This window comes from Schistocerca americana, chromosome X (assembly GCF_021461395.2).
Source record: "Schistocerca americana isolate TAMUIC-IGC-003095 chromosome X, iqSchAmer2.1, whole genome shotgun sequence".
Lineage (NCBI taxonomy): Eukaryota > Metazoa > Arthropoda > Insecta > Orthoptera > Acrididae > Schistocerca > Schistocerca americana.
This window is the reverse complement of record NC_060130.1, coordinates 302,036,383-302,049,142: the sequence shown is the minus strand read 5'-3', so window position 1 is coordinate 302,049,142 and position 12,760 is coordinate 302,036,383. Positions and strand designations below refer to the sequence as shown.

Genomic DNA, 12,760 nt, shown 5'->3' with positions numbered 1-12,760 from the left:
AGAGCATATGTTATTTAGAATCGTAATTTCCTTCAGAAATCATGCTTTATTGTCCGTCTGTCCGTGTGTCTGCCTGTTTGTTTGTCGGTCCGACTGTTACGAACCATTTTTCTCAGGAACTGGTTGACGTATATAGCTGAAATTTTTACCACGCACTAAGGGTGATAGTTCCTTGGCGGTGTAAAACAATTAAGCTTCTAAGTCAATGCAATCAAAAGATACTGCCATTTATGTCCCATATTTTGATATTCGCAAAGTCACTCATCAAACTCTCGACGATACTTCCCACTGACCTGAAATCACGAAATTTAGCAAGAAGTAAGGGTTCACAGAACAAGTAAGGGAGAAAAATCCGAAGATTTTTAACTTTTAATTATATCAAACGAAAAAATATTTTTTTATTTGGTATACGACTGTCTGTCTGTTAAGACACCTTTTTCTCCTGCACGAATTGACGTGCCAAGTTCAAGTTTATGTCACAAACTAGGGTCTATGGTCCCTTGACGATGTAAAGAATGTAATCTTCTAAGTCTATGTAATCAAAAGATACAGCCATTTATGTCCTTATTTTGATACTCGAAGACTCACTCATCAAAATCTATAAGGTACTCGTTGTCCTAGAATCATGAGATCTGGCAAGAAGCATGGATTCACAGTACACGTAAGGGAAACATCGGAAAATTGCTAATTTACAATTATATCACACAGTTTTTTCATTTGTTGTGTGACTGTCGGTTTGTCCGTGTGTTAAGACCCCTTTTTCTCAGTAACGGGTAGACAAACAGTGTGACAGTTATTGAACTATAAGAAATAAAATCGTCATAACTTCTGAACGGTTTACGTTAGGACGTTCAAACTGCACGGTTGGCCACGGGGCATGATGGGAATTAGTACGCACTGTATGGTTTGGCTGAGCGATGAAGCACACTTTCATTTGAATGGGTTCGTCAATAAGCAAAATTAATGCATTTGTGGGACTGAGAATCCGCATTTAGCGATCGAGAAGTCTCTGCACACTCAACTGGTGACTGTGTGGTGTGCAATGTACAGTCACGGAATAATCTGTGCGATATTCCTTGATGGCGCGGTGACTACCGAACAGTGCGCTAAGGTATTGGAAGATGTTTTCATCCCCATTATCCAAAGTGACCCTGATGTCGGCAAGATGTGGTGCATCCAAGACGGAGATCAACCCCATCGAAGCAGGAGAGTGTTTGATGTCCTGGAGGAGCACTTTGGGGACCGCATTCTGGCTCTTGGGTACCCAGAGGCCCCTGCATGGCCCTCGATTGGCCATCATATTCTCCGGATCTGAACACAGCGACTTCTTCTTGTGAGGCTATATTAAAGACAAGGTGTACACTAATAACCCCAAAACCATTGCTGAGCTGAAAACAGCCATTCAGGACCTCATCGACAGCATCGATGATCCGATACTTCAGCGGGTCATGCAGAATGTCGCTATTCGTCTGCGCCTCATCATCGCCAATGATGGCAGGCATATCGAACGTGTCATAACCTAAATCCGAATATCTGTAGTGACGTTTACATGTTGAATAAAGCGTGTGCACGCCGTTGTTTGTAACTAATTTACGTTTTTTCGTATAGTTTTATAATTGTCAACTTGTGTATTTTGCGAATATTGATGTCAATAGCAGGCGAAAATCGTCGAGATTCTGGATTCCCTGGATACGTACAAAATTAAGTCTGCGCAGAACCCTCGGTGCGTGAGTCCTACTCGCACTTATGCGTATACTTTTAATTATTGTAAAACTGGTTAAGAAAATGAAGCAACTTGTACACCGCTAATTTTTCAAAGAGATCGTGAAGATTGCAATCCGATTTAGATAACAAGGCAACGCGTTTACTAAACATAGCAATAAATAAAACTAAAAAATTACACGAATTATTCTGTTTGTATTTCAGATGCCATCGACAGGCACAGCAAGCCACTGGAAGAGACCCTGAGTGTTCTGCGAAAAGGAACGGTGCTGTGGAAAGTGCGCTCCTACTCGAAGTGGTACCGCCGGAAGTACGTGCTGGACACAGACGAGGGGACCGTCAGATATGAGGTCTCGCGTAAGGTGCTCTGCTCCAGCGCTCCTGACGAGAGTAAGTTTACCAGAAACGCTTGAAGTACTGAGATCTAGCTATGATTATTTGAAATGACATTAACACGAGCTCGCACTAACAATGTCGAATCTCAAATCCACAACTCCTGTGGCTAAACATGTCTTGGGTGGTTGTACGCCGGCCGCTGTGGACGAGCGGTTCTAGGCGCTTCAGTCTGGAACCGCGCTGCTGCTACGGTCGCAGGTTCGAATCCTGCCTCGGGCATGGATGCGTGTGATGTCCTTAGGTTAGTTAGGCTTAAGTAGTTCTAAGTCTAGGGGACTGATGACCTCAGATGTTAAGTCCCATAGTGCTTACAAGGGAACCTCCCCATCGCACCCCCCTCAGATTTAGTTATATGTTGGCACAGTGGATAGGCCTTGAAAAACTGAACACAGATCAATCGAGATTACAGGAAGAAGTTGTGTGGAACTATGAAAAAAATAAACAAAATATACAAACTGAGTAGTTTATGCGTAAGATAGGCAACATCAAGGATAATGTGAGCTCAGGAGCGCCGTGGTCCCGTGGTTAGCGTGAGCACCTGCGGACCGAGGGGTCCTTGGCTCAAGTCTTCCCTCGAGTGAAAAGTTTACTTTCTTTATTTTCGCAAAGTTATGATCTGTCCGTTCGTTCATTGACGTCTCTGTTCACTGTAATAAGTTTAGTGCCTGTGTTTTGCAAAACCGTGCGATTAGTAGGCGAAAGGACGTGTCTGTCCAATAGGATCCAAAAACATTTGATCGCAAGGTCATAGGTCAACCGATTCCTCCACAGGAAAACACGTCTGATGTATTCTATACGACACTGGTGACGGCATGTGCGTCACATGACAGGAATATGTTGTCGACCCACCAAACTTGTACACTTGGCGAATGGTTAAAAAGATTCTTCTACCTTGCCCGATTTAGGTTTTCTTGTGGATATGATAAGCACTCCCAAAAAGTGATGAAAACATAAGAGTTTGTCACATAAACTGCAACAAATGAATGCAACAGTTTCACAGTCGCACAGTTTTCCCTGTGCTCTGTCAGAACGTATGTTTTGTTTCGATGTTTGTTTAGGTGTAGCGTCCCCATACTACGGCGCAGTTACCTCGCATCGGACGGACGGACGCACAGATAATAATTGTCTGAAAAGAAAAAAAATAAACTTTTTACTCGAGGGTAAACTTGAACCAAGGACCTATCGTTCCGCATCTACTTACGCTAACCACGGGACCACGGCGCTCCTGATCTGATACTCTCCTTGATGTTTCTTATCTTGCGCATGAACTACTCAGTTTGTATATTTTGTTTATTTTTTTTCATAGTTCCACATAACTTCTTCCTGTTTTCTCGATTGATCTGTGTTCAGTTTTTCAAGGTCTATCCACTGTGCCAACTTATAGCTAAATCTGAGGGGGGTGCGATGGGGAGGTTCCCTTGTTAGAGCAATTTGAACATTTTTTTTTTTTTTGATGGTTGTACCTTTCCTCCAATCCACGGGTTCAATTAATAACAAGCACTTTGCCGAATATTTGTTTGTTTGCCTTTAATGAATAAACAGCGGACCATGTAACATGCACTGAAATTTATTGCTGTATGAGTGTTGTCAGCTTCACACTGGACAAAAGACAACACAGTGCCATCTTGAAAACATGTAGATCTATAGCTGTCAAATTGTGTGCTTACTACATTTCGATATTGTGACAAGATTGCTACCCACAGGTAAAAAACTTGTTTTTCAACATGGCCGCTTTTGAGATCATCGTTACGGCGTCAGCTGAGTTATAGATCATAATTACAGTGTGTCTTCTGATTAAAATTAAGTTACATATAATTTTATGTTACGTTGATGGCCAATTATATGGGTAATTTAGTGAATATAAATGACAATTGGAGTTGCTCACAAATAGTCGGATGTGTTCGGATTCAATTTGTGTTTATAATATACCGATAGAACCGGGTTGAAAGGGGGCTGCAGGGCTAGAAATCTACAAAAAGAAAAATCACTAGAAAATGTCAAGATAAAAATGAGACAAAAAGTCATTGTGGTGTATGAAGGTTGGAACCTTAATAGTGCCAACTATTTAATTACAGCTTATTCAGAACAGATTCGTTTCAAACTTTTATTGTCTTTCAAAGTAGTCTCCGTCATTGTGTATAACCGGTTGCCAGCGATGTGGAAGTCGTAGGATACCCTTAATAGCGCAAGTTGTGTTGATAGTTCGAGTGGAGCGATCTATTGCCAGTGAATAAAGAGAGTGGTAGGAAATATTTAGCTAATTCAAAACCCGGGCAAATATTCAAAAAGTAAAACAGATGACGAACCGAACTACTGCAGACACGGATTGATCGCAGACATAATTATGGAACTGGTAAATTTGTTAGACAATTTTCACCCATAAAAGTAATTTTCCCAGCGATTCCACACCGATCGACTTGTTGGTAGCGAAAAGGACCACCAGATGAGGTCAGTATAATTTTTAGACTTCGGGAAATCAATTTTGTTGAAATTGTTCCAAGATGACGTATCAGTTGAAAAGGAAGAGGTGAGCCACTGAGTTCAAACTCGCTTCGCAGATACGCTTCCGTGGAGCAAGATTTCGTTTTTCGCGGGGGAGACCGGTCTGGCGCCACCGCAGAATGACCAACCTTAAAATGCCAGATACCGATGCCACCTCTTCGTCTGAAACGCCACAGGAGGAGTCAGCACTGTCTCTGTGGTCAGGTTGGCAGTACAGAGCTACTTTTTCTGGAGAAGCCTCTCCGGAGTGTCGCCAACGAGGCAACAAAAACGTGAGCTCACTCTGAAGCAACATCTGGCTGCCATCGGCTGATTTCGGTACATTGGGAAGACTGGCGTACAAGTCAGCCGACATCTTTGTTGAAACATGTTTTTGACCTTATTACTTTGAAGGCATATGTGCACAGTGAAAACCTGCTACTTATTTTTCGAACTGAATTCAGTACATAATTGATATATCTTCAGTAAAAATACACTGAAAATATACCCCTTTTTATGCAAAATTTTGATTCAAGAATGAATATTAACGCGAACTCACTTCAATTTGACTGCTATATTTAGTAGTAGGTACAATGATGAACATAAAGGGGACTTGAAACTTATTTTAAATGGGTGCTACATTACAATCACAATCTCTAATTTCGTGGCAAAATCCATAAGTGTATCTTGTCCTCCCTCATAGAACGATCACGTACTCTTAGGATGAAACACCCAAATACATGTCCACAAACGAAATTGAAATACCGTAAGCACTCCAGATATATTCAAGATCAGCATAAAATCTCAAAGTTCTCGGCACCATTAACTTACCTTGTACTGGCTGTAAAATACATGGAAATAATTGAGAAATGTTACTCCTGATGGCAGCTTGTTCGAATAACGATTCAGCTGAAGATAAAACTCATTTAATAGTTCAAGTATATAAGAGCACATGGGAACAGCCCATGAAAGCATTACAAATTTCATAAATGACTGTGTGCGAGTAAATTAGGAGTACTTTAGAAAGAGTTAGTGCTATTATTGAATAATACAATAAGAAACTGCAATATCAAGATTACGGCAGCCCTTCAATGGGTGACGTGAAATACAATTTCACTGAACATGAAAATCAGTACAAAAAGGAAACCATGTACAATCAGTAATCCCAAAATAATGGTAACTACACTTCTCAGAAAATGGCTCTGAGCACTATGGGACTTAACATCTGTGGTCATCAGTACCCTAGAACTTAGAACTATTTAAACCTAACTGACCTAAGGGCATCACACACATCCATGCCCGAGGCAGGATTCGAACCTGCGACCATAGCAGTCGCGCGGTTCCGGACTGACAAGGGGAGGCTGCTAATTGTGAAATTCAGATTCGATTCATACTGCACATAATAAAAGCTCATGGCCAGAGGTGTAATGTGGCAAAGCACCAAGATGCACTTCTCAGCCGTTGTCGAGAAAATCGACAGTTAAAAGAAACCATTGATGAAATACTCTCTACGATTTATAATTCCGTACAGCGTTGAGGCGCAGCGGTGAGCGCTCGGGTTCGTGATCCGAAGGTCGCTGGATCGAATCTAGCGACATGCAACTTTTTTTAGTATTTGTTTTTTGTAATTCAAATATATATATATATATATATATATATATATATATATATATATAAAAATTCCCGGCAATCAGTTGCTACAATTATGCATATAATAAGTTGTTGAAAGTCGTTTGTCGTGGAAAAACTGGCGACTTCGAACATGATTATGTTTTCCGCAAACAAAGTTGCATTTCACAAATGTTATTAATTATCTTCATAACGTTTACACGTGTAGTTAACGGAAGACGTAGGAACGATATTCCGAAACGAATACGTATAGTGTAAGTCAAACGTTCGAATTAGAGACCCCACGATATATATATATATATATATATATATATATTTGAATTACAAAAAAACAAATACTAAAAAAAAGGGTTGCATGGCGCGAGATTCGATCTGGCGACCTTCCGATTACGAACCCGAGCTCTTACCGCTGCGTCACGACGCTGTAGGAAATTATAAATCATACAGAGTATTTCACCGCAACGGTTTCTTTTAACTGTCGATTTTCTCGACAACGGCTGAGAAGTGCATCTTGGTGCTTTGCCACATTACACCTCTGGCCATGAGCTTTTATTATGCGCAGTATGAATCGAATCTGAATTTCACAATTGGCGGCCTCCCCTTGTGAGCGCCTTAAGGGGCTCCGGAAAGGCTCAAAATCATGAAAAGTTCAATATTTACTTTTTTGCGTTTTCTGAATCTGCAGACTATTACCTTTTAATAGATATATAATTTATTCAATTCCGAAGACTACAACTATTTTTAAATTTTTTTTGAAATGTGTTCTACATGGGCGTGACCCATTGTGGCGCTGTTAAACTGCTGTCAAATGGTGTTATTATTAACGTCCGTGTTCATCAGGTACATTTTAGTGATGTGAGATAAAGTATGTGTTGTGGCTAACCTGTGATGGTTCAATATATATCGCTGGTGTGATTGTCGATTGTTTCATGTTTATAGTGTCCCGTGTTTTTGTTCTGAGATAACTGAGTTTACCGAGACCACCAAAGGAAAGCCTTAACTGATTTACAATTTGCATCAGGATATAGGGCACTATACAAACAAACAAGAAGTGACTTAATGGCGTCGTGTAATCTTTAAAATGAATAAATGGAAAGAAGACTAACCACAAAAAATAAGTTTTTGGGGAAGGTAGCCTCATTTGTATCCCATATGAAGCAGCAAGTGAAGTGCGGAAATATTTTATCAGCACAAAGAAGCGGGCAAAAGAAACAGACGTTACAGTTTCAGCAGTTTTGATTGAAAAAGCAGAACAGCTCTTCAATCGAGGCTACAACTTAGTAACATCGCTACCATCACACACGCGTGCGAAACAATCGTTACATTACATTAGGCGAAAATATATGGGAACTGTACAAGATCCCACCGATTCCGGAGGAATATTCTTCCAAGAAAATAATTTACTGATGAATGATGGTAGCAATTTTTTACTTGCAGATGATAACGGCGGACCGAATGACGGAATACTGGTGTTTGCCAGTGAAAAGGGAAAAGGGTGTTTGTCAAAATTCGAATCATTCGAATCATTCTTTCTCGACGGAACGTTCAAGAGTTCGAGCAAGCAGTTTGGACAGTTGTTTATATTCCTCGCCAACCTTAATAGTTCTTGATGGGAAACAAACATCACTTCATTTGCTTTGCTTCCAAATAAAAATCGAGAAACATATGAACGTTTTTTTTAAAGCTATTAAAACTAACGCTCCTGGATGGAACCCTGCATCTCTGATGATGGACTATCGTCCAAGCAGCTAACCGTTTGTTTCCTGGAACAGAGATTACTGGATGCAATTACCATTTTAATTAATGTTTGTGGAAACAAGTTCAGTGTTGCGGCCTCGTCCCAGTCTATAAGGAAAAAGAGGAAATACGCTGTCACATAGAAATGTGTTCCGTTCTTGCACATCTTCCCTGGAATTACTGGAATATTGTTGGCTGTGTTTTCTGGAGAACACGCCTGAAAACCAAGAGCTTCAGGACTTTTATGACTATTTTTTAGACCAGCGGCTCGATAACGAACGTATGCCAAGTGAGAAGTGAAACTGCACTGGAAGGCACCATCGCACTTATAAAGTATCAGAAGGATGGATCCGAAGAATAAATACATTAATATCAAAAGTTCATCCGAACATTTACTCATTAGTGAATAATCTTCGAGAAAAAGCGGAGTACCACGGCCACCAGTTTGATCGACTAATTTTAAAACTTGATGGGAAAAAACGTCAGCACTGAAGACTGGCGAAAACGGTTTTCAAAGTCTTTAAAGAAACAGCAAACTGATAAAACTTAAAATCATTTCAAACATGTGTGGCCTACGCACAGAAAACAGTGACGAAGAAAACGTCAGATTCGTTAAAAACTTGTAAATTTTGAAAAGTAGTTTAATGTATCATTGGCAATCTTCTAAATATTGTAAATAAATTTAATGGGAGGCTGAAGGAGACTATCTCCTCGTGTTGTTCCCTGGGAACAACAAGAAGTTGGCTAAAAGTCTCTTGAAATTTGTAAAATTTTCTCTAATGAACATTAACAAGACTATCTGAAAGACCAAGCTTTTTTAGGGAATATTCGCAGCATCTGCCTTGAGAGTTTCTTAGAGTCAAAATCTCTATGGGCGGACACCAAATACAAAATCTTTGCAGCGGAAACGCACGCAAATGACATGCAATTATATCCGTACTATCTTCCTTCTTTAGAAGATGAACAAACCAGCATGAAACAAATTAACATAAAAAAGTGGCTGGTCACAGTTTTTCAACCTTTCAGCATGTCAAAACTTATTGTTAGTAATACATGTCGTAGCCTACAGCAAGCCTATTGAGAATGCTGATAGGCGAACGAGAGCGCCCACGCTCGTTCGCTGCCTGATTGTGAGCGTTCGCAACACAGGCGTGTGCTATGTATGCTGCTCGGTATCCTGGACGACATCATCCAAGTGGCCGGACCGTTCGCCGGATAGTTATGTTATTTAAGGAAACAGGAACTGTTCAGCCACATGTGAAACGTCAACCACGACCTGCAACAAATGATGCCCAAGTAGGTGTTTTCGCTGCTGTCGCGGCTAATCCGCACATCGGTAGTAGACAAACTGCGCGAGAATCGGGAATCTCAAAAACGTCGGTGTTGAGAATGCTACATCAACATCGATTGCACCCGTACCATATTTCTATGCACCAGGAATTGCATGGCGACGACTTTGAACGTCGTGTATAGTTCTACCACTGGGCATAAGACAAATTACGGGACGATGACAGATTTTTTGCACGCGTTCTGTTTAGCGACGAAGCGTCATTCATCAACAGCGGTAACGTAAACCGGCACAATATGCACTATTGGCCAACGGAAAATCCACGATGGCTGCTACAGGCGGAGCATCAGCGACCTTGGCGCGTTAATGTATGGTGCAGCATTATGGGAGGAAGGATAATTGGCCCCCATTTTATCGATGGCAATCTAAGTGGTGCAATGTATGGTGATTTCCTACGTAATGTTCTACCGATGTTACTACAAGATGTTTCACTGCATGTCAGAATGGCGATGTACTTCCAACATGATGGCTGTCCGGCACATAGCTCGCGTGCGGTTGAAGGGGCATTGAATAGCATATTTCATGACAGGTGGATTGGTCGTCGAAGCACCATACCATTGACCGCACGTTCACCGGATCTGAGGTCCCCGGATTTCTTTCTGTGGGGAAAGTTGAAGGATATTTGCTATCGTGATCCACCGACAACGCCTGACAACATGGCGTCAGCGCATTGTCAATGCATGTGCGAACATTGCGGAAGGCGAACTACTCGTTGTTGAGAGGAATGTCGTTACACGTATTGCCAATTGCATTGAGGTTGACGGACATCATTTTGAGCATTTATTGCATTAATGTGGTATTTACAGGTAATCACGCTGTAACAGCATGCGTTCTCAAAAATGATAAGCTCACAAAGATACATGTATCACATTGGAATAGCCGAAATAAAATGTCCAAACGTACCTACGTTCTGTATTTTAATTTAAAAAACCTACCTGTTACCAACTGTTCGTCTGAAATTGTGAGCCATATGTTTGAGACTATTACAGCGCCATCTACCACAAAGCGACAAATGTGGTCCAACTAAAACATTCATATTTCTTTACGTACTACACGAATAAGTAATAAAAAATGGGGGTTACTATTAAAAAAAAACACAGTTGATATCCTTTTAACCTATGGCAGTGCCATCTAGCGGGCCAACCATAGCGCCATCTGGTTTCCCCCAACAAGCTAGACAAGTTTCGTTCTATGTAGTTTTTTCGTTTGACGCGTATTTCGTGAGATATTTGGCCCGGTCACGATCACTGGACCACCCTGTATACGGCGAACTGCTTGAGGGGAGACTCTGCCAAAAAATTTAACTTTTCTTCTACTTTCCCGATAGCAACCCAATTTTAAAATCGTGTCTATTAAGTAAATATGTAGCAATACTCAAGTTTTGAAGCACATAACTTAATTAGTTTTCAAGTTTGGAATTTTTAATGTGATTTTACCGTATTCTTGAAAACCAACTTCTGGTACTCACACCGCAATTTTTACATGCCAGATTTTTTAGGTACATTCACAAGACATATTTCAATGGTTCTGTCTATTCATTTTATGAGAAATATTAGTAACTGCTTTTAGCGTTTATTTAAAATTTGTCTCAATTTTTTTTAATACTGGTACATAAAAGTGATCATAAAATAAGGAAATTACATTTTCGATGATATTAATGCACAGAAGTGTCCAAACACTTCAAGACTGCTTACTGCATAAATTTCATTCACACTGGTTAATATTTATGATAAAAAAGTTGGAAGTGAGCTTAGAAAAACAAACTTATTTTAAAATGGATTTGAACATCATATCAAAAAATTGTTACTACAAGACACACACCCATTAAAGCTCACCGGCACCATAATGTTTTCCTTTCCTGCTTGTGTGAGGCAGGGTAGCCTTCTTCCTGAATTTTCTGAATAAAAATCTACTCTCACTCTTCTTGAAGAGGTGGAGTGGTAGGATATCTGGTTGTAAGCCAATGCCTGTTACCTTGGAGCTTGTTTATTGTACTCAACAGGACTTCAGTGTATCCCTAAATGTATATTTACACAGTTAACAGGCAAGTCAATTGATTTCCAACGACTGCCTGACAATTGCTTCGCTTCAGTTTTCCTGGAAATCTTGAAACTTGTTTTTCTAGTTTGAGTTTATGGCAAGTTCGGAGTAAAGATGGTCCTGTTTGATGGTGACAGAAACCAAAAATTATCTTTGGTATCTTTTGTTGTGCCACAGCCCCTTACGAAATCCGTATTTCAAACGTTTCTTCGACGTACTTGTAATTCGGATACAGCCGAATCGTTTCGAAATATAAGAGTAAACACGCTAAAGATGCGAACTAACCATTAATTTTTCTTTTTCTTTAATTTAAGTTTTAGGGTGGAGTCTCACCTTAAAATGGTGAGTAGCTCTTTTGAAAGGGATGAAAAGCCGCACAATGTTCGGGTTAGAAACTTCAGAGCATGCAGACACACCAACGTCAACGCATCAATGCAGAATACCTAGTCTATATGTTTACTGTATGTGATAGTGCCTTGATATGCTCAGTGTTCTTTTAATGTACTTCAAAACTTTGAACACAACGAAAAAAATCAGTTTACAACAACATTACTATAGATTCCATCCAAAAGATTATGGTCGCTTGGAAGATGAACAGCGAGAAGCCGATGTGGCGGAAAAAAAGGAAAAAGCCGTTGTGGCGGAAAAAAAGAAAAAGAAAACCCTTTCAAGCAATACGACTGAAGATTGTATTCACCATAAGGGAGCAGAGAAATAAACGTTCCAATAATTTTCACAACATTTTCACTATGACAATACATTTTTGTTTTCAAGAGAAACACTCAACGAATGAAAGTTACCATAGTGCTTTTCATCTTGCAAAGGGTTGCACAGTTTCACTGATTTTCAGGTTATGTTGATAGTGTGAAAACTGAGCTACAGTTAAAACTTATACACCTACTGTGGGTTATTTCCGTCATTGGTTTCGTAGAAAAATTAGTCATCTAGATTTCTGTTCCTTCAATGTAAATTTTCACGACTTTACAAGTCTGTAGCCACTATTATGTCAATGTTTGGACTTACAGGCATATGCTGCTTTTTTTCCCAATGAAGAGAACCAAATCCAACCACGGAAGATCACTGGGAGGCTTCAACTTAAGAGCTCGTCTTCGAATTAGCATTATTCGAAAAGTGGTAACAGGCATTGTGCCTTTAGTGAAAAGCATAAGTAATATTCATTGACATTGTATATTTTTATGTTTAACGTTTAAATAAAATGGTAACTAAAAATAAATCTGTCAACTTAAATTTCGTTCCAAAACGGCAGTCATCATAAGGCTGCAATTGTCCTAAGAAACACCATGTTTCTTACTTACTTGCCCCCCGTTCCTTGCAACATCAAAATGTTAAAAGAGATATTGAATTTCATTGTTAGTTCTTATTGTGTTGAATTTCATTGCATCTCTC

The 12,760-nt window shown here is 39.9% G+C and overlaps 1 protein-coding gene across 2 annotated transcripts in view; it reads left to right on the top strand.

Annotated features, from left to right (window-relative positions):
- LOC124556576 (1-phosphatidylinositol 4,5-bisphosphate phosphodiesterase eta-2-like) overlaps nucleotides 1-12,760 on the top strand; it is a 409,152-nt gene that overhangs the window by 201,415 nt on the left and 194,977 nt on the right. For both annotated transcript variants that reach the window (XM_047130534.1, XM_047130533.1), the window contains exon 2: nucleotides 1,927-2,112. In XM_047130534.1, the coding sequence (XP_046986490.1) occupies nucleotides 1,927-2,112 (186 nt within the window). The remainder of the gene's footprint in view (nucleotides 1-1,926; nucleotides 2,113-12,760) is intronic.